Source organism: Bos mutus, chromosome 13 (assembly GCF_027580195.1).
Source record: "Bos mutus isolate GX-2022 chromosome 13, NWIPB_WYAK_1.1, whole genome shotgun sequence".
Taxonomy (NCBI): domain Eukaryota; kingdom Metazoa; phylum Chordata; class Mammalia; order Artiodactyla; family Bovidae; genus Bos; species Bos mutus.
Window position 1 is genome coordinate 38182930 of NC_091629.1, and position 24347 is coordinate 38207276.

The 24347-nt window shown below is 57.7% G+C and overlaps 1 protein-coding gene across 1 annotated transcript in view; it reads right to left on the reverse strand.

The window, feature by feature from the left end:
* MYT1 (myelin transcription factor 1) overlaps nt 1–24347 on the reverse strand; it is a 41610-nt gene that overhangs the window by 10743 nt on the left and 6520 nt on the right. The window contains exons 2-15 of the mRNA XM_005908552.2: nt 23155–23209; nt 22138–22168; nt 16968–17030; nt 15999–16246; nt 13967–14779; nt 12602–12736; nt 12045–12135; nt 10905–11018; nt 9067–9281; nt 7020–7144; nt 6252–6521; nt 3084–3238; nt 2115–2177; nt 1932–2000 (exon numbers count right to left, since the gene is read on the reverse strand). Coding sequence (XP_005908614.2) covers nt 1932–2000; nt 2115–2177; nt 3084–3238; nt 6252–6521; nt 7020–7144; nt 9067–9281; nt 10905–11018; nt 12045–12135; nt 12602–12736; nt 13967–14779; nt 15999–16246; nt 16968–17030; nt 22138–22168; nt 23155–23209 — 2447 coding nt within the window. The remainder of the gene's footprint in view (nt 1–1931; nt 2001–2114; nt 2178–3083; nt 3239–6251; nt 6522–7019; nt 7145–9066; nt 9282–10904; nt 11019–12044; nt 12136–12601; nt 12737–13966; nt 14780–15998; nt 16247–16967; nt 17031–22137; nt 22169–23154; nt 23210–24347) is intronic.

A 24347-nucleotide genomic window follows, 5' to 3' on the forward strand; every position in this document is an offset into this window, starting at 1 on the left:
CCTCTGCGGATGGGTTACCTTCACCCGACACTGCCACAAAGCTGATCAAGGTGCCAGACGCCCACTGCGCAGGGGAAGGAGAGAAGGACACGGGGGAGCCAGGCCACATCCACGCTGTGGCCTGAAGCAGGTGAGGAGTAGCCTCCACAGGAAGACCTTTCAGAGGGAGTCGGGAGTGATTTTTTTCATACAAGGAACACTTTCTGTCACCAACTTCCAAACAAGTTTGGGTTACAGTTCTTCCCAGGCTCTCCATCTCAGAAGGGCGCTGACCCTCCCTGTTGGCCACGTTTCTGGACCCAGACCAAGGGCCAAGTCCATGCATCACTTCCAGGAACCCTGACCAACTGCTCTGCAGGTAAAGGGCTACTGAGGGCATGCGGTCACTTCTAGAATTCCACCACCCTCAAACTGGAAAACCACAGAAACTGATCAGTTAGAAAAGTAAGTTGAATTGGAAAAGAAAACAGGAGAAAGGATCGTGAGAAAGAAGAGAGGAAGGAAAGAGGGAAGAGGTGGGTGGGGAAGAGCATTCCAAGCCCACAGGCCTGAGGGTCTCATTGCATTTCTGGAGTTGGACACTTGGGGTCAGTGAGTGCATGTGTGAACCTGCCTCAGAACATGCTAGTGTCAAAGCTGATAAACTCCTGGAAACATGCTTCTGGTCATGAACTCTGCCCAGCCTCACCTGTGGCACTGGAAGACCGCACTGGTAAAACAGGTAACAATACGCTTCTCCTGGCTTCTAGGACCAGACAGGCTCCCCAGAGCCACAGAAGTGAGGTTGGCAGGACCTGCTGCTCAGACAGACCTGGAGCTTCCTGCCCGTTTTAAGTCAGTGCAGGTCCATGGAAGCTTCCGGCAGCCATCGCTCCTCATCCTAAAGGCACCAGAGCCCCAGATCAGGCTGAGCCGGTGAAACCTGGCCTGGATGCAAGGCCCCCAACACAGAGGCCCAGAGTGGGAGAAATCCCCTGGAGAGGGAGTGACCTGAGGGGCCAAGAGGGGGCCCTCCTTCCACAACCTCGGTTCAGCCTAGGAGCACAGGGTCAGCATTATGTGGTTCAGGGCCACACTAGCCACGATGTCACAGCTCAACTAAAGGCATGAAATCAAAGGCCATCACAATCCCCAACTCCAGCCGCAGAAGGACACTGAGAGCCAGGAAACCTCTGGGTGTGTGCTCCTCGCTTGAACAAGGCTGTCAGTCAGAGTGGCTGGTGCCACTGGGATGCCCTGCCCGGGTGTCAGGGACAGGAGGAGCAGAAGCAGAGAGCAGGCACGGCAAAAAGGAGGGGCGAGCATAGAGGTGAGGCGTGGGCAGGGGTGGGCACCAGGGGCCAAGACAGAAGCAGCTGGAAGGGGTGAAGGAGGAGGGACAAGCACAGAGTTTCTCGGCCATCACCAGCATCCAGTCCGCTTAGCAAGAGCTACACAGCCTGCAGCCCTCTGAGCCACAACGAGACTTACAAGCCATGGCCAGTCTGGGACTTCTCCCAGATCTCCACAGCAGGGTAAAGCAGGCCCAGACGGCAGCCCATCAGGGGTCCTCAGGAGAGTGGGAGAATGAGCCGGGCCACCAGGAGCCAGAGGCAGGTCCTACGTCCTTTTGGCCCTCCCGACCCTCAGCCCTCAGAAAGGCTGGCAGGGCCGAGGGGAGCACAGGACCCCGTAGCAGCCCTGGGCCTGAGGGGACAGGCAGACAGCAGTGCTCAGAGCAGAGAGAGACAGGCAGAGTGGCGAGAATCCCAGCCAAGCAGAATCAGCCCGTCCATGGCCCTGCCTCTCTGCCCCATGGCCCTGCGCCTCTGGCTAGGGCCGGCCTGGTGCCAGAGCCCTCGAGAAGGCTTATTTGGGCTGGAGCCTCATGAAAGGAGTGAGCAGAGCAAGGAAGCCACCCCAGAGATGGGAGGCCAGGAGGGCAGACATACTTGAGGTCAGCAGAATGGGCAGCCATGAGGTTTCTGAGGCTCTTGTCAGCAAGAGGGCAACCAGAGAGGCTGAAAGAGAAGAGATGGGATATTGGGATGAGCCAAAGAGGGGGAGCAGAGCAGCAGAGGGAGAAGACCCACCACACAGCACCCAGGCCAGGCGGACCCAAGCGGGGGACGAACCTGCGGTGGGAGGCATAGTTCCCAGTGATGTGGCCACTGCCGTCACAGCCAGGGGTGGGGCAGCTGGACAAAAGAAACAGAGCGTCAGATCAGAGAGCAAGGCACCCTGCCAGACCCGCCCCCCGGGGCTGAGTCCACTCAGGGAGGGCGGCGGCACCTGCTCCCTGCCCGTCTCGGAGCAGACCCTTCGCCTCTGCCTCTCTGACTGCAAGTTTCTCCCGTAGCACTCAGCTCAAGAAGGAAAAGGGACCCAAAGTAAAGCTCAACTTAAAGTCGAGATGCTCTGAAGCCCTCACACTGTGCATGCACACGTGTCCACGCTTGTGGACAGGGGGTGGGGGGTGCCTTCCTGATGTGGCGGGGCCTTCCCCGAGGACAAGGCCCCAGCCAGAGCCAGCTACAGGGCAGGAGGAAGCTGGCAGGGTTGGGGGCACGAAGAGGAATCCCAGGGACAAACTCTGAGCAGAGGTGAGGGCTGGATCACCTGCAGGGCAGGTGTCAGGCTTCTCACTGTCCCCTAGGGGAGGTGGTGTTAGCCAGCAGCTATCCCCCCTCCAGTGGCGTCTGGTTAAACTAGCTCTGGCTGCCAGGGCTGAGGGCACCGACTCTGAGGCAGAGCTCGCCGAGGACTGGCATTCAGTGGGGGCTCAGGAGGCGTCCACCCCCCCTCAGCCTTTGTCTGCTCTGTGGGCCCAATGAAGGCTCATCCTCGCTCTTTATCACCCTGAAGGAGCGGGTTAGAGGCCAGCATGGTACAGGGGTGAGGGGAACCTCCCCTGCTGTCTGGCCCAGGAAGGTCCTAGTAGAGGTAGCTCAGCCTCTGCCCACCAAGGTGGCCAGGGCAGGAGAATAGTCATAGCAGGGCTGTGCAGGGGCCGGCCCGGTCATCACAGGCTCCCACTAGGGTGTTCTCCTTTCCAGACTATAGAGGTCCCCTGGGGGGTCCTGTCGTTCAAGGAGGGGACTTACGTGAGCAGCTCCTTCTTTATGTCCTTGGAGAGAAACTTCAGCTTAAAGTTGGCCAGGGTGACCTCCCCGGGGTACTTCCGCTCCTCAAAATTCTCCTCCGACACTTCCTGGTCATCTGCTTCAGAAGAAGCAAAAGAATGGGCTGCTGGCTCTGACTGCAAAAGACCAGCAGGGAGATGTTTTAACCAGCTGGCGGGGGCCGGGCGCCCAGCCCGGGGCTGAGGGAGAGGGGCCTTTCAGAACAGGGTCCACAGAGGCGTTTTCTAGAGTCTCCTGTCTTATGCATGCAGGAGTAAGACATACTCCCAAGATGCAGGAAGCAGCACCCAGAGGGGCTGGGGTGCTCCCTCACCTCAGCTGCTGTGCCTGAGCTGACCCAGGAACAAGGAGACACGGATGCCACCCAAGGCGGCTGCTCTGACACCCTTGATAGCCTCTGGCCTGTGTGTCACCTTCAGCCACCCACCCTGGGTCACCTCCTGCACACCAGAGTGCACACCGAGTGCAGCTCCTTTGGGGCCGTTACCACTGAGGGTGTGTCTGTTGACATGCTATGAGGATGAGTGGAACAATGTACAAAGTATGACAGAAATAATCACAGCGACCTTAGGGCCTTCTGGCCCTGTGGGCCCAGCCAGCACAATGACCTACCTGACTGCAACCAGCACTTTAATAAGCACTTTGACCTCAAATGCAGGGTCTGGAAATGTTCAGTCGCCACCCAAGAACAGGGCACTATGAACGCGGTGGTGAACAAGGACATTCCCTCCATCCAGGGCAGGGAAGACGTCCACAAGAGTCAGGAAGGTCAGTGCCCTATAGGTCGGTCTGTCTGTAACGGACCATTAGCCCAAGTGGTGGATCACAATTCAAGTCTCAGGACTTGCTGTGTGTCCCAGGCACATTGTCCAACCTCCTGGGCACCACACTTTTAAGCTGGAAACAGTAGCAGGCCCTCCCAGGATGTCTGGGGCTGAGATGAAGAAAGGCCCGTGGCACCATGCGATGCTGTTGCTACTGTTAATACTGAACAAGGCATAGCTGTGTGGACGAAGAGCCTCAACTTGAGTCCAGCCTTCAGGAGAAACAAGGGCCTCCCAGACTCACAGGGGCAGAGGCAGCTCCAGAGCATGAAGCACATCCCAGAGGCCCATAGACACAGGGGCCAGGGCTGTTTGGGGACATGAGGGGGCACTGCTGCCAGAGTTGGATGGGAGGTGATGCTAAAGGCTGGGGCAAGATGGTCAAGGAGCCTTGGGCAGAGCTAGAAGGAGGGTCTGAACGGGGAGTCCAGACCACAGTAGACGGACTGGGAAGGCCTGATCCAGGGGGTGACCCAGTAAGACTGGGGCACCTGTGCCCAGGGCACAGGGGAGGAAAGGAAGGGCCTGGGGGTTAACTGAGGCTTCCTGCCAGGGAGTGGATGGTCGACGATGGAGCACAGCAGCAGGCTTCCGTGGCCAGGCTCCCCAGGACCTCTGAGACCCAGGTCACCTGCAGATGACACAACTGTCCTGGAAAGGGGTGAGGATGCTCAGAGGGCATGGGGAGGTGGGGCGGGGCCGGGCAGGTGGCAGAGGGAAGTGGCCAGAGAGACCAGCCTGAGCTGGGGGCCAAGGCAAGGGGAAGGACCACTGGAGGGTGGAGGGGAGACGAGGCACAGGCACAGAACTGAACAAGGTGACAGCGGATGGGGGGACACAGCCTGGTGACCCCAACAGGAACAGAAGGGCCCCACCGGGCCTCAGACTTGGCCCCACTCGCAGAGAGAAGCCCTCCTGCCAGCCCCCGCTGACCCTCAGCCAGCCACCCTACCCCAGGGGCTCACTCTGAGAGAAGTATCCCTCTTCTGAGCCCTGACATTGAGTTGCTGCCATGTGACTGAGCCAGATGACCCAGACCTGGACCAGGCGGCTCCTCTATAAAGTAGGGGTGCCTGTGAGGCCGGTAGACGGAGGAACCTGGCCACCCCTGAAGGTGAAACTGTAGAGGGGGTGGGTTCTCACAGTAGAATCCTCACCACCACTGCTCCTCCTCCTCAGGGATCTGCCCCCAGCCCCGCCTGCCAAGGGGCTGGCTCCACCACACACCGCCCTGCTCCCCACCAGGCTGGCCCTGCCCTCCTCCAGGCTGGCCCTGCCCAGACACAACCATTCCAGAGGCTTCCTGGTTCTGCTTCAGTGTCCCTAGTGGTAAAGAACTCCCTGCCAATGCAGGAGACGCAAAAGACTCGGGTTCAATCCCTGGGTCAGGAAGATCCCCCAGAGAATAGCACTGGCAACCCACTCGAGTATTCTTGCCTGGAGAATCCCATGGACAGAGGAGCCTGGAGGGCTACAGTCAACGGGCTCACAAAGAATCAGACACGACTTAGCACACACGCAGGGACCTGGCCCCCTTGCCCTCCTGGAAGTGGGGCTGGCAGACAGGGGAGGGCTGGGAGGGACCCCTCAGGCCTGTCCACACTATGCAGAGCCCGCCTGGAGTTGCACCCTCAGAGCGGAGTCCTGCTTCCTGGAAGCCCCCAGTCAGTCCCACCCCGAGTGGGTGGAGTCACCAGGAAGGGACTGTTCCACCAGCCCCCAGGCTGTGGATGGGTCAACACCGAGGCCCGGCTTGCCGCTCCTTAGCAGTCAGTACTGCTCTGGGTCTCAGACCACTGGCTGCCAGAGGCCAGGCGTTTTCTCCTGCCTCTGTCCAGGGAACCAGGGGCCTGCAGTGTCCTGGGGATGGTGAGGAGAGGCTGCCACAAGAGTTCAGGGTGTCCCTCATCTGGACAGCAGGCTGGTGGGAGGCCCACGAAACCAAGGAATTTGAGGCCATTCCTGAAATCATCCCCCGAACCGCCCCTGTCCTCTCCACACTCTTGGAGAGCCACACTGCTGCTGACCACTAATTCTCCAGAGGTGAGAAGACCACCTCCCTCTTGGAGGGGACAAGGCCACAAACTGAGCCAATGGTGAAAACACCTCCAGGAAGGTGGACTTAGCTGCCCGGAGCAGGCAGAACCCTGTGTGGAAAGGGGTAGGACCCACAGAGCCTCTGCCTGGAGATTCCAGCCTGTTTATGCCAACCCTTGGGTAAGGCAAGCTGACCGCCAGCACCTGCTCAACCCCTTCTCCTCCAACCATCCAACAGCTCTGGACCTCCCACCTGGACAGCACCCACCTCCTCAGGCTCCTCCTCTCGTGGGCGGCTGGGCTTGGTGTAGTCCAGAGGCCGGTCCCACTCATCCTGGCGGGAGGCGTGGCTAGACGGGGGTGAGGTCAGGGAGCTGCTGGGGGCGCTGGTAGTGCTCTGGCGCTGGCAGGCGTCAGGTGACTTCACGCCAGGGCTGCTGCTGCTGCTGCTCCCGCTGGGGAAAGTGTTCTCCCGCCTGCGGTGCTTGTGCATGCTCAAGTCCAGGGTTCCGTTCTCATCCACCTCAATGTCCGCGGCCTGCATTGCAAAGGTGACATCTAGATTAGACACCATCCCTTCCCACATGTGCCTTATTTTCCCTCCAAAGGGAACAGGGCCAAAAAGAAGAGAAGAGCCTCTGAGAAGAAAGTATCCTGAAGCTGACTGAGTGGACTCACTCTACCCACTGCCTCAAGGCCTCCAGCCCATAAAACCAGCCCCTGCACATGGCCACCTGTGTGGGCACAGGAACACGTGGAAACTAGTGGAAGCCCGCATCCCGGTAGATGCGGGAACAGGTGTGTACAGCCACTTGGCGCTCTTAGGCACAGCGCGTGGTGCTCAGGGAGGTGGACCCATCCAATGTCTTTGGCCAGCAGGGTCAGTGGTCAGGAGGGAGAAAAGGAAAGAGTGGTACTCCCCTTATAGATGCTGGGTTTGCTGAGCCTGCTTTGTGCAGGCTGCATATAGTCCTGACTGCAAACCCCACCCGCCTTCTCTGCCTCAGAAGGAGCTCCCAGCAGGGGCCTTGCCCACCTTGCTGGGCAGGTCCTGTGGCTTCGTGCTGAGGTTCTCAGGCATCTCCCAGCAGCGCGTGGAGAGGTTCAGGATGGCAGTGGCGGCCATGTGCGCGGCCTCTGCATCGTGGGCGTAGTCGAAGCCTGCAGAAGAGGATGAGGTGCAGGGGCTGGGCCTGGGGGGAGAGGCCTTTGGGAAAGGTTTGGCTGCAAAAAGGGAACAACAGCAGGCTGATATACAACGTGAACGGGAGGCGGCCACAAAGACACACAGGGGAGCTTTAGGTGGCTGGGGGCTTTGAGCACAGCTATGTGGAGGTGGGCCCAGGGCTGGGTCACCCACCCACTGCCATGAGCTTGCATACCCCAATCTGCCCCCATCCTTGTCGGGTACTGAGAAGGCCACTTCTGTCTTGACCATAACTTGGGCAGAAAGGGCAAAGACAGGCTAGCATCCTTGATATTGCAAACAAAACAAGTTATCTATTGGTGAATGCTTATTGAGAGACTAAAGTCTGTAAATAGGAAGAGTGTCTACAGTGTCATTTAAGTAGGCAAATTTTGTCACAATATCTCAAAAGGATGATTTTGGTGTCACCTCCTCAACAGCCACAGCTTTAGTAAATAACATTGTTGCTCAAATATAATGATGCCAAGAGTTGACTCACTGGAAAAGACCCTCATGCTGGGAAAGACTGAAGGCAAAAGGAGAAGGGGGCAGCAGAGGATAAGATTTAGATAGGATCACCGACTCAACGGACATGAATCTGAACAAACTTGGGAATTAGTGGAGGACAGAGGAGCCTGGCATGCTGCAGTCCATGGGATTGCAAAGAGTTGGACAGGCCTTAGCTACTGAACAACAGAACATGAAACATGAAGGCATAAACTGTCATCTTTTCTAGTAACTGTGCCGTAACCATAAGATCACTCTCAGGTATGATTTCTGAGTAATCACGATATCACCAGCAAATTTCCAGTGCCCCAGTATAAGTGGGTGCCTTGCATGAAGCCCTCTCCTAACAAGTTGGAGAGATACCTGCACTCCAGCTGGCCATTGTATTGATCAGTGTTTCTAGTATGAACTCATAGGAAACTCATCATTGCTGGTTTTGGCATCTGAACATCCATCATGAGCTGCCGGTTCCAACCTTATGTACACCGGGGCAGTTTTCCATTTTGTAGGTATTACGCAAGTTAATTGGCTTGCAACTCACAAATTAGTGTAATAAGCGACCAAAAAAAGACAGGGGACTTCCTTGGTGGTCCAGTGGTTGAGAGTCTAGTGCCAATGCAGGAGATATGGGTTTGATCCCTAGTCTGGGGGATCAAAGATTCCCCATGCTGAGGAGCAGCTAAGCTGGTGTGCCACAGCTACTGAGCACATGCTCTAAGCTGCAACTACGGAAACCCGCACACCTAGAGCCTGTGCTCCGCAACAAAAGCCACCAAGTGAGAAGCCCGTGCACTGCAACAGAGTAGCCCCCGCTCGCCACAACTAGAGAAAGCCTGCATAGCAACAAAGGCCCAGTGAAACCCAAGTATAGGAATAGTTTTTTAGAAAGACAGGAGAGCTTGTTCTCAAAGGTTTGTAGGAATGAATTTTGTTAGTGCAAGCACCCAGAAATTTTGTTGCTAATATTACAAATGGCACACTGTATCCAGCAAGATGGTCCCTGTCTGAGCATCTTTTGGGTATCCAGGCTCAGCATAGTGGCTCTCCCTAGACCTCCACCCTTGAGCTGGAATAAACTGCCTGGGAAAGGACAGCCGGGGGAGGGCACACCCACAGGGTAAACCATGTCAGCGATGTTGGGCTTAACTCTTTGGACATGCACACCATAACACACTTGTTTTTGTTTCAACGTGTAGTGAGGAGACACATCCAGTTTGATGCTGAACGTGAAGGCCACAACGTGGGTGAGACCCAGACTCTGAGAAAGTCACCACGGTAGACTGGGACAGCTGGGGCCCCAGATGGAGAGTCCCTACATGCTCCTGGGGAAGGGTTCCTCCTCCTCTGCCCCTCAGACCCTACACCTCCCAGAGCAGTTTCCCCAACTTACATTTAAAGGCTTTCGGTGAGGTTTCGCTGGTCTGAATCTTTGGGGCAAGCATGCGCTTACCAAAAACCTGAGCATCAAAACTTGCGTAGTCAAAGGTGACCTTGGAGAACTTCTCCAGCTCCTTGGCCAGGTTGGCCCTGGGTGTGGTGGGGGCCACGCTGGGCCGGTAGCTTCCATATGGAGGGACCTCAAGCTGCTTCACGAAGCACATGGGCCTGGGGTGCAGGATGGAGATGAGAAGCATGAAGACAGGACACAAGGACCCTGTGCTATTCAACCCAGCACCCTCTGCCATAGCCTAGCCCAGCCATCCCTCAGAGGCCAGTGTGGACTGAGACCCAGGCAGGCCCTCCCCTGCCCGCCACTACAGGTTGCCTGCGGGATGTGCAGGAAGAACTGCCATGGGGAAGAAGCACTAGGAGACTTGAAGTAACAGCACATATCCCCCTTGCAGACAGCATCAGCCAGAGGAGGGGAAAAGGAGAGCTGGTTTCTGAGCCCTTGGCTGGGAGCCCCAGAGGAGCATCTTTAGGGTCGTGGGCAGTCAAAGTGGAATTCTGGTGGTGGAATAACTTGTTAATACAATTCCCCAGACAGGAGGGAGCTGGAGCACCTGGAGGGGATATGGGGGTGTTTCTGAGAATCAGCCTCAGGGCACAGCAGCTCCACTTTTTGAAGGGAGTGGCCTAGCCCTTCCCTGTCCTCTGCTTAAAGTTGCTTAAGATGCCCCTGGAAGGGCTGCTGCCCAGTTAAGGACAGGCATGAAAGCACTGCTGCAAGCATTCAGTCACTGTTACTGGAGCTCTGGAAGAGCTCAGATTTTTAAATGTACAAGAGATGGTGTGGAGACACCAGCCTCCACAGCCCAGGGGCCGGGGCAGGAGCGAGACCAGCAGAAAAGAAAGGCCATGGGGTCTGTACCATTCCAGTGAGGGGCTCAGAGAGAAGGAAAGCAGAGGAGGCGTCTAGAGCCAAGCAGTGACTTCACTCTGGAAAGGGTGGAATTAAGAAGGACCAATGGAGAGGCCCCGAGGTGCCAGGCACTGTAAGAATTTGAGCATGACCGGAAAAGAGGAGCCTGTTGCCAAGAAGACCCTGGAACCACGATAAGGCCAGCTCTGAAGGGCCTTGGGAAAGCGAGGCCAACAGAGCACGAGCAGGCTCTCCTCCTCCACTCTGGACTGGCCAATGCAGCTGAGAAGTTGCTGGCGAGCTCTCAGCTACCCTCAAGGGAAGATGAGGCCTAAACTTAATGGCTGCGCCTTACAGGGCCTTCCTGGGACAAAAGCCCCTCTGGTCCTCATTTCTCATTTGTAGGAAAAAGGCTGTAAGCCCCCTCAACCTTCCAGGTTCCAAAGAGCAAGTCAGTCAGTTAAGAGGACAACAGAGTCACAACCGGGCTTCTAGTTCCTCTGGAAGAGACAGAGGGAACAATCTGACACATATCTGAGTCACTCTGCAGAAACTAAGACACTTGCCCAGTGGTGACGACATGCCGACCACAACCCTGTGGACCCCAGACTGTTGGAATCGTAAGGTTGAGATTCTTGAAACATCACCTACCACCTCACCGTCAGCCGATCAGAAGAAGGTCCACAAACTATTATGCATCTCAAACCCTCTTCCCTCACACTGTCTGTAAAGACCTCACCAGAAAGCCAATGGGAAGTTGAATGTTCTGAGCACCAGCCACCCATTCTCCTTCCATGGCTTTTGTAATAAACTTTCCTCTGCTCCAAACTCCAACCCAGTTTTGGTTTGTTCGGCCTCATTATGTGTCGGGTAGACGAACCTGGGTCCAATAACACCCCTCCGGGTCTATGGCTCATGTCACTCACCTGAGGATCCGATCCGAATTGGAGCTATTCTTGGAAGGCTCTCCCGGCTGTGGCTGTTGCTTCTCATGAGATTTGGCTAATTTTTCGGCAGCAGCAATGGGACACCCAGACAAACTAGAGACAGGATAGGAGGACAGCTGAGCCCTTCCCCAGGCCCCGCCCATCTAAGCCAGGAGCCAGACACCAGCAGGCGCCCAGGGAAGGCTGTCGTTCCTATAGAGGGGGCTTTCCCCCAGCTCTGTCCTCAGCCCTCAAAGCACCTGCTGCTCACTCAGTTTCTGTTTTTGGAAATTCTAAGCCAAGACACACAGAGACAATGCATCCTAAAGTTCTTCAAGGCTCTAGACAAAGGTCTCTCCTCTGGATGGATCTGGGGGATGGGCCTGCCTCTCACCTTGCTCCTCTTGCCTCACCATCAACCAGAGCTGCTAAAATTCTGTCACCCACAGGCCATGAACTGGGTGCTGACCCTGGAGGACACGGACACCAGGGTCACAGCAGAAGGGCACAGGTCCTTCCCAGGAAAGCACCTAATCCAAGATATCATGGATACGGCTTCGACTGTTCGAACTAAGAAGCTGATCAACCAGAGGAGGTGACATCATCACAGCAGTGCTGGGGAGTTCAGCCTCTTCTCAGTGATTGGACCTCAAAGACTCTGGCCGTCCTTTCAGCTGAGTGTCACTCACTGGAGCAAAGGCACCTGCTGCCACAGCCACAGCTGCCCAGGGCTCGGGAAAGCAGTGGCCAGAAGACGGCAGACAACGGAAGCACCAGGGTCTCAGCACCCCGCTGAGCAACCAGGCTTAGGCCCGGATGCTGAGGCTGTGCCCTAAGCAAGAGCTAGTGTCCAGAGGCTTCCAGAATCTCCACAGGGCAGGGTCCCCACCAGGCTCTACCTCAGGCTGCAGGCACCCATTCCTCCAGGCGCACTCTGGTCTCTCAGGATCCCCTCAGAGTGGCACCAGTGACCACCCCTCCAGGTGCTGCTCTGCGCCCACCAAAGGTTTGTCCTGACCTTGCACTCACCCCAAAAAGCAGCACACAGAGGGACAGGGCAAGCCTGAGACATGTGCCAGGTTGGGGCACCCACAGCATGCCCCCGCCACCGCCCTCACCACGTCCAGTCCAGCCCCATACCTTCTGTGCGTGTTACGGTTGCTGTTCACGTGGCCCTGGCCTGTGCAGCCAGGAGTGGGGCACTTGAGCACGTTCTCGTGCATGGCCAGGACTGCAAGACAATCGGGGGGAGCCAGTGAGCACCTCCCTCCATGGAGCATCCAGGAGCCCCAGGCTCAGCTCAGTCAGAGAACCCCTCCCACGGTGGCCCTGGCTCTCTAGGGCAGAAACCAGTTCAGCCTTACAATGTCCCTCCTCTCAACTTACTGCCCCTCACACAGAAGTAAGGACAGCCTTTTTCCTTCTGAGCCCCCAGCACATAGAAAGTGGTCCCTCCCCAGCTCCAGAGCCCAGCCTCCCCTCCTGCGTGCCCATGTCCATGGCCAGCTTCCTGGGACCCTGACCCAGGCTGCCATCTCCAGGTGAATCACTGGACCCTCCACGTCCCCATGCTTGTAGGGCTCAAGTATGGGCTTCAGGACATGCCGGTTCAGAGGGACAGGGCTCTGTGTGGCCATTCCCCAAAGTGGGCACCATCCAAACACCAGAGGCAGCCTGAGCCATGCAGAGCTACTCACTCTCCGGGGGGATCCTGTCCTTGTGGGGACAGCCAGACAGGCTGCGGTGGTGTGGGTACAGCCCAGTGACATGGCCGGTGCCATCACAGCCTGGTGTCGGACACTTGATCTCACGTTTTTCAGTTCTTGAGGGATCTAAACACACAGGGCCTCTGGGTCAGAGGGCAGCCAGGAAGCTGGGGGGTAGTGGTGAGCAGGGAGGGGGTAGTGCAGCTCACAACCTTCACTCTGGCTATCCAGAGAGGAGGATGACCAGACCGCCCAAGAGCCCTAAAGGCACCAGGGCTGGACAGCAAGGGGATACTAGAGGGACTGTCCAGGGTGTCTAAGTGGAAAAGCCCGTAGAGGGCGAAAACCCACAAACAGTGGGACTGCAGCCCTTTGAGAAAGACCACCTGGATGGCGGCTAGTGCCCTCTGCCCTGTCCTGCTAATGTCCTGCGCAGCCCCAGGCCTCCACAGAGAAGTGAAGCTGTGCAGCAACACCCCTGCCAGGACTCGTCCTTCATGTTGACACAAAAGGGGGAGACATAAGCTAAGTAACTCACCCAAAATGAAGTTGCTCAGTAGTGTCCAACTTTTTTGAGACCTCATGGACTGTAGCCCACGAGGCTCCTCTGTCCATGGAATTTTCCAGGCAAGAATACTGGAGTGGGTTGCCATTTCCTTCTCCAGAGGATCTTCCCAACCCGGTAATCAAACCCAGGTCTCCCACATTGCAGGCAGACTCTTTAAGGTCTGAGCTACCAGGGAATCAAAGCAGCTAATAAAGGCTTAGGAAGAAACTTAACCCCAAATCTCAGCTACTGACCTCATTAAGCCTTTACAGGTCAGAGAGGTCACTGTAAGTCTGGGGCAGAAGGGAAGACCTCTCAGGACGCACATGGTCCCCAGGGCATAGCCAGTGACCCAGGGAAACTTCCAATGCAGCTATCATCCCCTTTGGTAGAACACAGAAATCACAGACCATGCTCAGAATGCCCACCCCCAGGGAGGGCAGGGCCCCTGGGGGCTCTGCCTGATTCAAATGGGAGGAGGTTGTCCTTTGACCCCCAGGCAGGCAGAGGCACCCTAAGGGGCTCATAAGCCTCTCCCAGGCACCGCCCTCCTGAGTTCGCTGCCACTGGCCTCTAGGGCTCTAGCACTGGCCTCTAGCCCCTCTAGGGCTCGTGGGCACCTGTGTCTCAGCATCAGGATCCCTGAGGACCAGTGCCAATGCCCTTATGGTGCTCCCAGCCCTGCCTCTGCCTCACCGACCACAGTCTGTGTCTGTCTGGCCAACACCCCCCACCTCCCATGACCCCCAGCCAGTGAAATCCTCAGGGCATGTCCACAGGTCCCGGGCATCCCTGGGAGCCCAGCCTACCTTTGCTGCAGTAGCTCTTCCGGGCAGCGTCCAGGGGCCTCGCTGCCTTCCCCGGCTCGCCCGGGCCCAGTGGGCCTTGCTCGGCAGGTGGGCATCCCGGCTCACAGACAGCCCGCACCTGCTCGGCCTTCAGGGCAATGGCCTGCTCCAGGAGGCCCAGGTTGCCACGGGTCATCATGTCGTACATCTCCGACTCGTCTGTGACCGCAGACTTCTGGGAGCGCGAGTCCTCGTCTTTGCCGTCATCGGACCGCACCTCCACTAGGACGGAGTACCCAGGCTTGGGGCTGGGAGGCACCGGGCCCCGGGGTTGAGGGCTCTTTGGGACAGGGACGTGGGGGGCATCCTCCTGGCAGATTACATCAGGAGGGGCCTCCTCCTCGTCTTCCTCGTCCTCCTCGTCATCTTCCTCATCATCATCTTCCTCCTCCTCCTCCTCCTCCTCTTCCTCCTCGTTGCCCAGGATCACTTTCTGCTTACTGGATGCCTCACTGGCCACACTCTCCAGAGACTGGGGACCCGGCTCCTGGGAGCGCTCACTGGTGACTTCAATCACCTCCTCCACGTCCTCCGGCTGGATGAAGTCCTCCTTCTCCCCCTCATCACTGGTGGCTTCCTCCTCAGCCTCCTGAACTAGGCCTGGCGTGACCACCTGGCCTGAGTCTCCACCAACCAGGGTCTCTTCAGCGATTTGGCCCAAATTTAGGAGAGAAGTTGCAATGATTTCCTGATAGCTGCTATAGCTGCCCTTGGAGGAGCCCGAGGGGCTGCTGATGGGATTGGATGCAAAATGTGCCTTTACTGGGCTCCTTCCTACACAAAATCAGAAACCATATGGTAGGCACATGGGAATGGGGGTGGGGGGTGGCTAAGAGTCACCTGGAGTGTGTCTCCAGGCCACTGGCTCCAGTTCCTTCACCCCACTCCCCCACAGCCAGAGGACACCAGATCCCAGAAACAGGATCGATGTAGCCGTTTTTGTCTGCTTGGAGAAACCACTGCTGTACTTTTGAAACTAAGATTTACAATGATAGTTTTGATTAACAGTCCTCCCTGTTATGTGCACTTTTTAAAATCAGGCAAATCTGTGTTTCATAAAATGGAGCCTACAGAATGCATAAGATCTTTTAACACTGTTTCATAATTGAGAAGCAGTAAAAGCTGTTTTTAAAGGTTAAGTCATTTCATCGCCATGGCTGAGATGCAGTGGGTGCTCACCACACCCGGGCCCCCTGGGTGATGGATAAGGACTCCAGAATGTGAGAGCCAGCCCGCCTGCTCCCCCTTCAGGAGGGCTGAGCCAGAGCACAGAGCTCCCTCCTGTGTAAGGAAGCTAGGAGGCCAAGTCCCTGACCCGGCACCCTCTCAGGCACAGCCAGGTCCCCAGCAGGGAGGTGGGTTGCAAGAACTCTCCCTACAGTGGCTCTAAAGTGAAGTAAGAATCCACCTCAGATCCCAAAAGGGGAGAACACCAGAAACATGGATGTATTGGAGGGGAGGGTTTGGGCCTCCGGCCTCTGCCACACCCTCAGGACCCCACAAGTCTGCCAGGGTCTCAGAACACAGACATGCCCCACCTTCACACTAGTGATTCCCAAGAACTGGGGGCCATACAGGGAAGAAGGTGACAGCAAGGAGACCCCTCAGTTCTCACTGCCCAGCCCAGCTTCCCTGGACACCCCCACCACCTCCCTTAATGCCAAGCAGACCCCTGCCCCCCAACCAGGTGGCTCTTTTGAGGCCAAGTGGGGCGGGTCTGTCCAAGACCACCCCATACAGACCCACAGCCACATCCATCTGTCCGTCCTTCTGTCACACACGCAGACAGACACACATCCAAATGCACAGTGTTCACACACAGACCCTGAGCCCCCAGAGCCGGCCCCTCCCCAGGAAGTCCCAAATGTTGGACAAGAGGCACTTGTTCTCAGCAGGGCTTCCTGGCTCGCGGGAGCCCTGCCCGCCCACAGGCTGCGATTCTCCGGGGCCACACTAAGCGCCTTTATTCAGGGGAGACAGAGCAACAAAGCACCTTCAGCTGGCTCAGGGCGATGAATCTCCTCCTGTCCCGACGCCTCGGCCTCGTCCTCCTCCACAGTTCCTTCCGATTCATCGGAAACAGAGGCGTCCTTCACCTCAGTGTCCTCGCTGCCATCGCTGTCCACGCCGTAGCCCTCGTCCAGAGCCAGCTTCAGCGGGGGTGCCTTCCGCTTGGACCCCAGGTGCTCGGCCTCGGGGCCCTCTAGCTTCCTCTTCTTGGCCAGAGGGCAGCTCTGCAAACTGGGAGGGAGGAGGCCGGGCCCCCCCTTCAGCATCTCCCGGTCCCCCGACCCTTCACCCTCTGCGGCACTTCCCCTATCCTGAAAAGTTCTCTTTGCCTCTCATCACCTCCCTCCACCAAAATCCAAAAGCGAGACTGGCATATCGATGTGTTCGAAATTTTATAGTAAGTGTCCACATTAAAAAGCACCAGATTGTGTTTTAAATTTCACTTCCTGCTTGTCTGGGGACCCCTAACCTCGGGGGCCCTGTCCACGCCAGAGTCACCCGCTCTGGGATGGCTGGGGATGGGGGCTGGCCCAGGCTACTCTGCCCCGTGCCCACCGCCCCCAGGAGCACCCAGACCTTCCTTTCCCACCTCCAGACCCTTCCCACCCTCATCCACCCCCTGAACTGGGCACCACAATCAGAGGCCCCTGAGGTCCAGTGGGACCCTGGGACCCCCAGGAGGACAGCAGTGAAAACGGTCACCCCACCATGTGCTGGCTCTGTTCTGGGTTTGCCCACAAGGCCTCCTCTGGCCTCAGAGCAGCCCCACTGGGGAGACACCCAGAAAGGCTCGGGGTTGCACAAGAGGCCACCGGAGCTCATCAGTCCAGAGCAGAGGGGGACAGTTCTAGACCCCTACAGTTCTAGAGGGTCGCAGAGCAGGAGAGGAGCTCCACCCTCCACAGCCAAACCTCTTTCCCAGGAACCCGTTGAGGGCCCGCCAGCTCCTCACCTTCGGTGCCTGGAGTACTTGCCACGGATATGCCCCGAGCCTGTGCATCCGGGGGTGGGACAGCTGGGAGGAGACAAGCAGGAGCAGTCACCTGGGGGCGGCCCCGTGTGGCATGGGGACAGGGTCAGAATCTCAGGGCCCACCCCAGACCATCCCCCCGGGGAGTAGAAGATTGTCTCCAAAACAGTTCATCTTAGGACGGCTGCTTGCAGTTCGCAAAAAATTAATGAAATAACTCACTCCATTTAAATAAATGAATGGCTCATTACAGTTTCATGAGTGTGTTTAATTAAAGCTCTGTGTGTATGAGATCAAGGCAGGATTCCTTTGTCCACGATGAGTCTCCCCACTGCAGGCAAGCCGCCACCAGGTTTTTAGGGGGCTGGGGAACAGGGCCCTCGAGGTGCTCCTGGAACCAGCACCCGAGTCTGGCCCACAGGCAAAGCACAAACATGGGATTCTCAGTGGCCTTCACGAGGCTGTGAGGCCTGGCCAAGGCTGCCCTGGGCTGGCTCACTGAGGCGGCACCCACAGACAGAACAACTTCACAACATGCAGCCTTGACCTAAGTCACAGGATCCCGATGGAGGTAGGCGCGGTGTGGTGGCAAAGACCCCACTCCAGAGCCTGAAGCCTGCTGCAAGGGAGGTGAAACCATGAGGGCGGATGACCCAGGAGCTGCCATGAGACCTCAGGGGCGGGGGGCTGGGAGGATGATGCCTGGCCTCTAGCAGCTCACACCCCGGGGACAGAGGCAAGAGCCCAGGAGTCCTGCTCTTTCCACAACTTCTGTCTATCCACCAACCAGACTCTGGGAACCGCTCATCAGGGCTCGGCCCACCGCACCCATTTCCCTGCGAGTCAGCTCCCCAGGACTGCGAGGCACTCAAGGCCAGTGTCCTGTGGGCTTGGGGGTATGTGCAAAGAACCAGGATAGCAAGGAGCTGACATCACCCTTGTTGTGGAGCAGCAGATGGATGCTGGTGAAATGGAGAGGCCGTGGTGGGAGGAGGGGGAGCCCGAGCTCCTCCTGGGAGGGGTCACTCCAAGGTGCCCCCCATCCAAGGATGGACAAACTTGTCATCACCAGGTCTGAGCCCCCACCTCTGATCAGGCTCTCCCGGAGCCAAGGAAGGAAAGTTCTGTGGCCAATGACACCTGTAGGCTCCTGGGGCCCAGAAGAGTACACCACTGTGGCCTCTGTCCAGACACACTGACTGATCACCCACTTGACTACAGAGGACTATGGGGCCTCACCAGCTGGCAGGCCACCCTGATTGATGGACCAGCGAGAAACAGAACTGTCTGTTCAAGCAGAGCCCTGTCCCCCAGCTCATCGCAGCCTTTGGGAGAGCCAGGGTCTCTGCAGGGGATGCACCCTGCAGCCCCCCATGATGGCGCCACTGAGGCTGATCTCCTGGCATTTAAAAGGAGAGATGAAAGGAGACAGGGTGGAGAGGAAGAGGAAAGGGGAGGGGGGAGGGGAGCATGCAGACTTTACTGTGATTTCCTTTCCAGACCCAGAGGACTTCTGCCGCCCACGGCCTCTCATTCTGAAATCCAAGACCCACACTTGCTGCCACTTTCTCAAGTACTAGCGTTAAGACTCCACAAAAGCTCCTTGTTATTGGGGATTTGAAGCTGAGGTCCCAATTAGTCGATTAATCAGAGTTAATCAGGCAATTAGGTGCCAGCTGCTGTGGTACTGGCACTACCCCCAAACACATCACCTGCTCAACGCCACACCTCCACCCCCCAGTTCAGAGGCGCCTGGCTTCCAGCCCTGAGGGCCAGCTCCTCCCAGGGCAGCAGGCCAGGCGTGCGCCCACATGTGCTGAGCTGCCAAGGGGCACTCTGGGAGAGGAAGCGGAAGAAACCGCTCCCTACGTGGCAGCCAAGAGAGCACCCGTGGAAAGTGACGTGAGGCCAGTCAGGGCCCCAGGGTGCAGTGTCAGCAGGCCACCTGTGAGCACCCTGTGCTTGTAGGGTCCCTCCATGTGCTTGGGGCCAGAGGGCGGGGTGAAGCACCAGCTCTGGTCCAGGCCTCTGGAGCTTAGCCCCCCAGCATGGGGGATCCTGCTGAGCCCTCCCCTGACTTCCCAACCTGGCTCCAAGTGTGGCAGAGGCGCTCCCGGAGGGCCTGCCCTCAGTTAGCACTGAGTGGGGTCGGGCAACGGCCCAGGGGGCTCTGAACATAAACAGTAGGTCTCAGGCCAAGGCAGAGGAGCCCATCCCATCAGAAGCCCTGTAAGGGACTGGATTCCCTCCGGCCCCTGGAGGCAGGTAGAGGGCTCCCTACTCCTCTCTGTCCCCTTAGTGGGAGCTGGCTGGTGGCTCAAGGAGAAGGCCCTCCGGTGAGGACAGGCAGGCTGGGAACCAGGGTGCAGGCAAGACAGATAGGCATCTCTCATGGAAGAGGGAGACGCCCCAAGGGTGCTCTGAGAGGGGCCCGCCCACTTCCTTCCCTCCTATCCTGCCTCCTGCAGCTGTGGGACAGCAGATGAGTCCATGGAGACAAGGGACAGGGTCTACTCGTTCTCCACTGGCACAAAGGGAAAGGCCAACAGACCTCTCATCTTCTCTCAGGGACTCGCCTCAAATCAGAGCAAGAACTGATGGGCTACGGGTGGGAGGGGGCAGCTGAGAGTCCTGCTTAGTCCTGGCTTGTGTCCTAGCAACCACGATGCGAGAGCAAGCTGCTCCCAGGGTCTCTGCTTGAGCAGAGGAGGGGGCCACTGTGGTGGGGGAGGGAGCCCCACAGGTTCTGGCTCCACAGGTTCAAGTCCCTTGTCCACAAAGTGAGTCCCATGGGGACAGCTTCTCCATGACCCATCCTCCCATCAGGTGATTCCGAAAGCATTCCTTTGCCATCCCAGGGGCAAGTCTGCTCCATGGGTCATTCTCCCTGTGCCAGCATCCACCACGAAGGCCCCACCACAAAGGCTCCGCCAGAATGGGGGCTCAACTGCTTGTCCCACCACAGAGCCTGGTGTGCCCAGAGGAGGAGTCCGGCTTGCAGGACCTGTCCCTGCCCACAGGCTGAACACACAATCTCAGTGCATTGCTCAGGCCTGAGAGGCAAGTTCCAGGTGGACCACATATGGCTCCTTAGCACAGAGGAGCCATTTTCCTCTGAGCATCGATTCTTCGAAACAGGAAGGATTGCTGAGAACATTTGTCGCTAGAACATTTCTCCCCAGTTTCCCCATCAGATTGCATTCGGGTCTCACCCTTACCAAGTAAACAGGGTGAGACCACGAGATCAACAAAAGTGGACAAAACCTGGATGGTCACACAATCCCTTATGCTGGTTGTGTACAGATTTCAAAACAAATCTATTTTGGGGTCACTTTGGCTTCAAAGTGTCAAGAGAAACCTAGCCCTTTGGTTTGCCTTTCCAACTTCCTCCCTTACTGTATCTGTTGCCAAAAGTAACACTGTTACTGAAGCTCAAGTCCTGTGCACAGCCTCCTCCCCTTGCTGTCCCCAGGAGGTCCTCAGGTGAACATCGCATGTCCCCAGGGGAGCAGTGCGTCCTCCGGGAGACCTGCTCTCCAGCCTGTGCTGCTCCGAGCAGCACAGGCCCCAACCCCCCAGGCAGCTCCCAGGGGCCTGGCTTGGCTTCTGTCCCCACCCACCCCACCCTCCAGCCGTGCAACCACAACCAGTCTTTGTGTAGGAGGGTGTGTGATTCAACTCTTCCGACTGCATGAGCTGTTATACTCTGAGCCTCAGTTTCTCCACTTCACACGTGGGGCCACACCATCCCCAGCCGGTGCTTCCATGAGAGTCCCTGAGCTCAGACGGCACGGTGCAGCCACTGCAGCACCTGCCACCCGTGGGGCTCTGAGCACCCCTCCCAGGCCCTCTGCCCTCCCGCCTCCATGTTACAGCCTCAGAGGCTAGAGACACACTGGCATGTTTGGGGTCCTCATATTCCTGACTGGCAAAGGCCAACCACTTGACTACTGCCTGGTTAAGAATAAGGTGGGCCAGCCCCAGCTGTGCTCACTGTCCAGTGAGAGACTTCACCTCTGAGAATATGGATGTGGCCAATGCCCTAGGCCCGCGCAGCTCTGTGGAGTCACTCCAGGCAAGGGGCAGTGGCCCCACAGAAGAGCAGCCCCTCCCTCAGTGTCTAGAAAGCTCTGTCTGTCTCCAGCCACCAGTCTGGAAGCCCACAGACCTGCCGTCAGGGTGTGGGTGTCACGCCTGACCCCACTGCATGGGCAGAGCAGCCCCAGGGGCAGGAGGGAACACTCAGAGTCCCTCCATCCCTCCAAGTGGCCTTGGGCAGGTTACCTCAGTCACAAGTTGAAGTCTGGCCCCAGCTCCCAGGATGTTTATAAAATTGGACCAGGTACACTGGGGCCCTCCCTTCCTTCTCTAGTGCTCTGACCCAGATGCGTCACCACGACCCCTCTTCAGAAAAGACGGGGTATGGGAGGCTGCTATTATTGGCCACTCACTGGACACTGTTCACTGGATCTCTGCTTGGGCAAAATAGCCCAGGGCTGGCAGGGAGACCTGAGGAGAGCCTAGATCCACAGAGCCTCCGGTCCAAAGGCCAAGTGGGTGGTGCTGCGGGCGGGGTGTGGTCTCTCTGGCCTCCCTAAGCCCCTCCCCACGCCCCACACACAAAGCCTTCAGCCAAGCCCAGGACAGATGTCTGCAGACAGGGAAGTCTACCTCCAAGGAAGAGGGCCGGCCCCTCCTGCTTCAACCAGCAAAGCCCTGTGTGTCCATCTCCCTCCTGCTCAGGATGTGCCCCGGGAGACCGGCCCGGGATCTGGAACGTCACAGAGCTCAGCCGACACACAGGCCACTGCTGCTCTCAGTCCAGTGGAAGACGTGGGCGTGGGACACCCGGACCCTTGTCTCTGGTCAAGGCACCACTAAGACAGCACCTTGTTGCTGGCTGAGGACCACGGTGCCAGGAGGTCCTGGGGACCCGCTGTCAGCACCTCTGTGCCCCCATGCAAGGCTGGCTGCATGGTGGCACCAGGACACGGGGCCAGAGGACAAGGCAGGGCGAGGACGGCTGGACACAGGCCAGAAGGGGAGCTACCTTGTCACAGAAAGCAGGGGGCTCAGGGGCAACTGGGCAATTCGAAGTGCCTGGCAGGCCATTTTAGGACAAAGGGGGTCACCGGCGAGCACCACATCTTACCTGAGGTCGGCTCCTGTGGGCTCCAGGGGAGCTGAGTGAGAGAAGGAGAAACAGGGAACTTGTGTGCAAGTAGAATTGAAAAAGGCACATTGTCCTACAGCACAAGTGGGCTGAAGCATGGAGGCAATTCCCCTGAGACCTGAATCCCATGTTCCCCGGCCCCCTGGAATATCCTCTGGGGTCTAGTGAATCCACGGTCCCCCAAGCCGGTGCCCCTGCCAGACCCTCCCTGGGGGCTCCTGGATTTACAGACTCAGACAGAGGCCCCACACAAGACAGGCTCTGTGGGCCATCCAGGCAGGACAGGGTCTCTTTCCTAATTGCATGTAGAAGTCAGTGTCTGGTTAGAAACCCCCCAGCAGATAAAGCCAGACAAAGAACAGAAGGTGGCCCAAGAAACTGGTCCCTCAGGGATGGGCCACTGGGCAAAAACTTCCGGAGTCTGACTGGCAGACACAGGAAGCTCAGGGCGCCCAGCCCCTCCTTGAAGGCCACCCATATACAGGAACAGCATGTACCCCGTGGTGTTGGGGAGGTGAGGCTTGCCAAGGGGTCAGGGCTTGATCCCTGCAGAGCAAGAAGGGCCTCCGCCCCTCTCCCCACCCCACTGCCAGTTCAACCAATGACATCCCCACCCTCCAGCAAGAAGACTAATATCCTGGGAGCAGGAGACTGGTGATGCAAGGCTGGCGGCCTTTCCTTTCCAAACAGAGCGGGTCTAACGCAGCTTTGTTTCCCCCTCTGGAGAGCTAGGTCTGCTCCTCATTTCCACCCCCACAGGTGCCTCTGGCCCTAAAGCCTCCCTGGTAGCCCTCTAAGGCAGCCCAAGGCTGAGGAACCCTGAAGCCACCAGGTACCTGAAGCCCCAGGTGCCCAGAGCAGGGGAGGTACATCCCAGGGCCGAGGCACTGCTCCAGGACTCTATTCTCCTGAGGACAGCTGCTGGGAGTGGCACTTATAGCTTCAGGACCCGGGACTCTTGGCCAGAGTCAGCTGGGAGGGGAGGGCAGCACTCACCTCGGAGGGCCTTGGATCTTGTACGAGCTCTCTTTTCATCATTTTCTAAACTCATCTGCAAGTAAAAACAACCGTGCTGTTAACAGGACCCAGCAGAAGCACCGCTGTGTCTGCAGCGTGGCCTACGCCATCGTCTGGCTCCAGCGTCGCTGGTGCCTGTGAATCTGACCCAGGAGACAAGGAGCGCTCACAGGGCAGGAACGAGCTGAGAACCAGGAGCAGCAGGTGAGGCACGGTGCTTCTGGGAGGAGACCCCGGGCCCAAGCGCGTGCCCCCACCCCCCGCCCCCAGGTTCACGCCTGAGGAGGAAGCCTCGCCCACTGAACCTTTGTTACCGTCACGATGTCATAACGCACGGTCTCCTGGTGACAGTGCCCGCCACAGACTCTGACCCCACTGCCGGGAGCCACCCCACCGTGCTGAGAACCCGGCTTCCACCCACAGTTGATCCTGGCACACAAGGGCTGTCTTGTTAGAAACAGGTGCCTGGGACCTGAGCGGAACTCCACGAAGCTTCGAGTGGACGGCTCCCACTCTCTACTGGGTGCCATCCAGGGAGATCCCGGGGACACAGCCTGAGTTTGGGGACCTGGCCTCTCCTACATGAGATGGGGTGCTCCCCACAGCCAGGGGTTTTCAGGCAACACTGCCCAGTGGCATAGAGTGTCAGTCACCCATATCATTTAAACTTTTCCAAAAGCCACCTTAAAAGCATAAAAAGAAATGGGTGCGATTGATTTTAAACCTTACTTAGCCCGATCTATCCAAAACATTATCATTTCAACAGTATCAATAGAAAAAATTATGACTAGGGTTTTTGTTTAGTGCTAACTCTTAGAGATCCTGCACATCTCCTGGACTCACAGCTCATCTGAGTTTGATCAGCCATGTGCCACGGTGCTGGCTCTGGGGGTGGGAAGGAGTCAGGGGTGAGAGCCAGGCTGGGGTAGGAGTGCAGGCTGAGGGGTCATCTAGACCCAACCTGCAGGTCACCCTCCCAGAGATGCCAATTCCCACAGGAAAGAGTGAGTGGAGCCCCCGAGGGGGGCTGGTGCCCGACATAATCCAGACCCTGGTGTCACCCAACCACCTACCTGAGCCAATCAGAGCTCCCACCCCCCATTCTCTGCCCCAGACCCACTTCCATGGGAATGCTGCCCACACTGTCCTTCAGGGAATGGAGGCAGAACCCT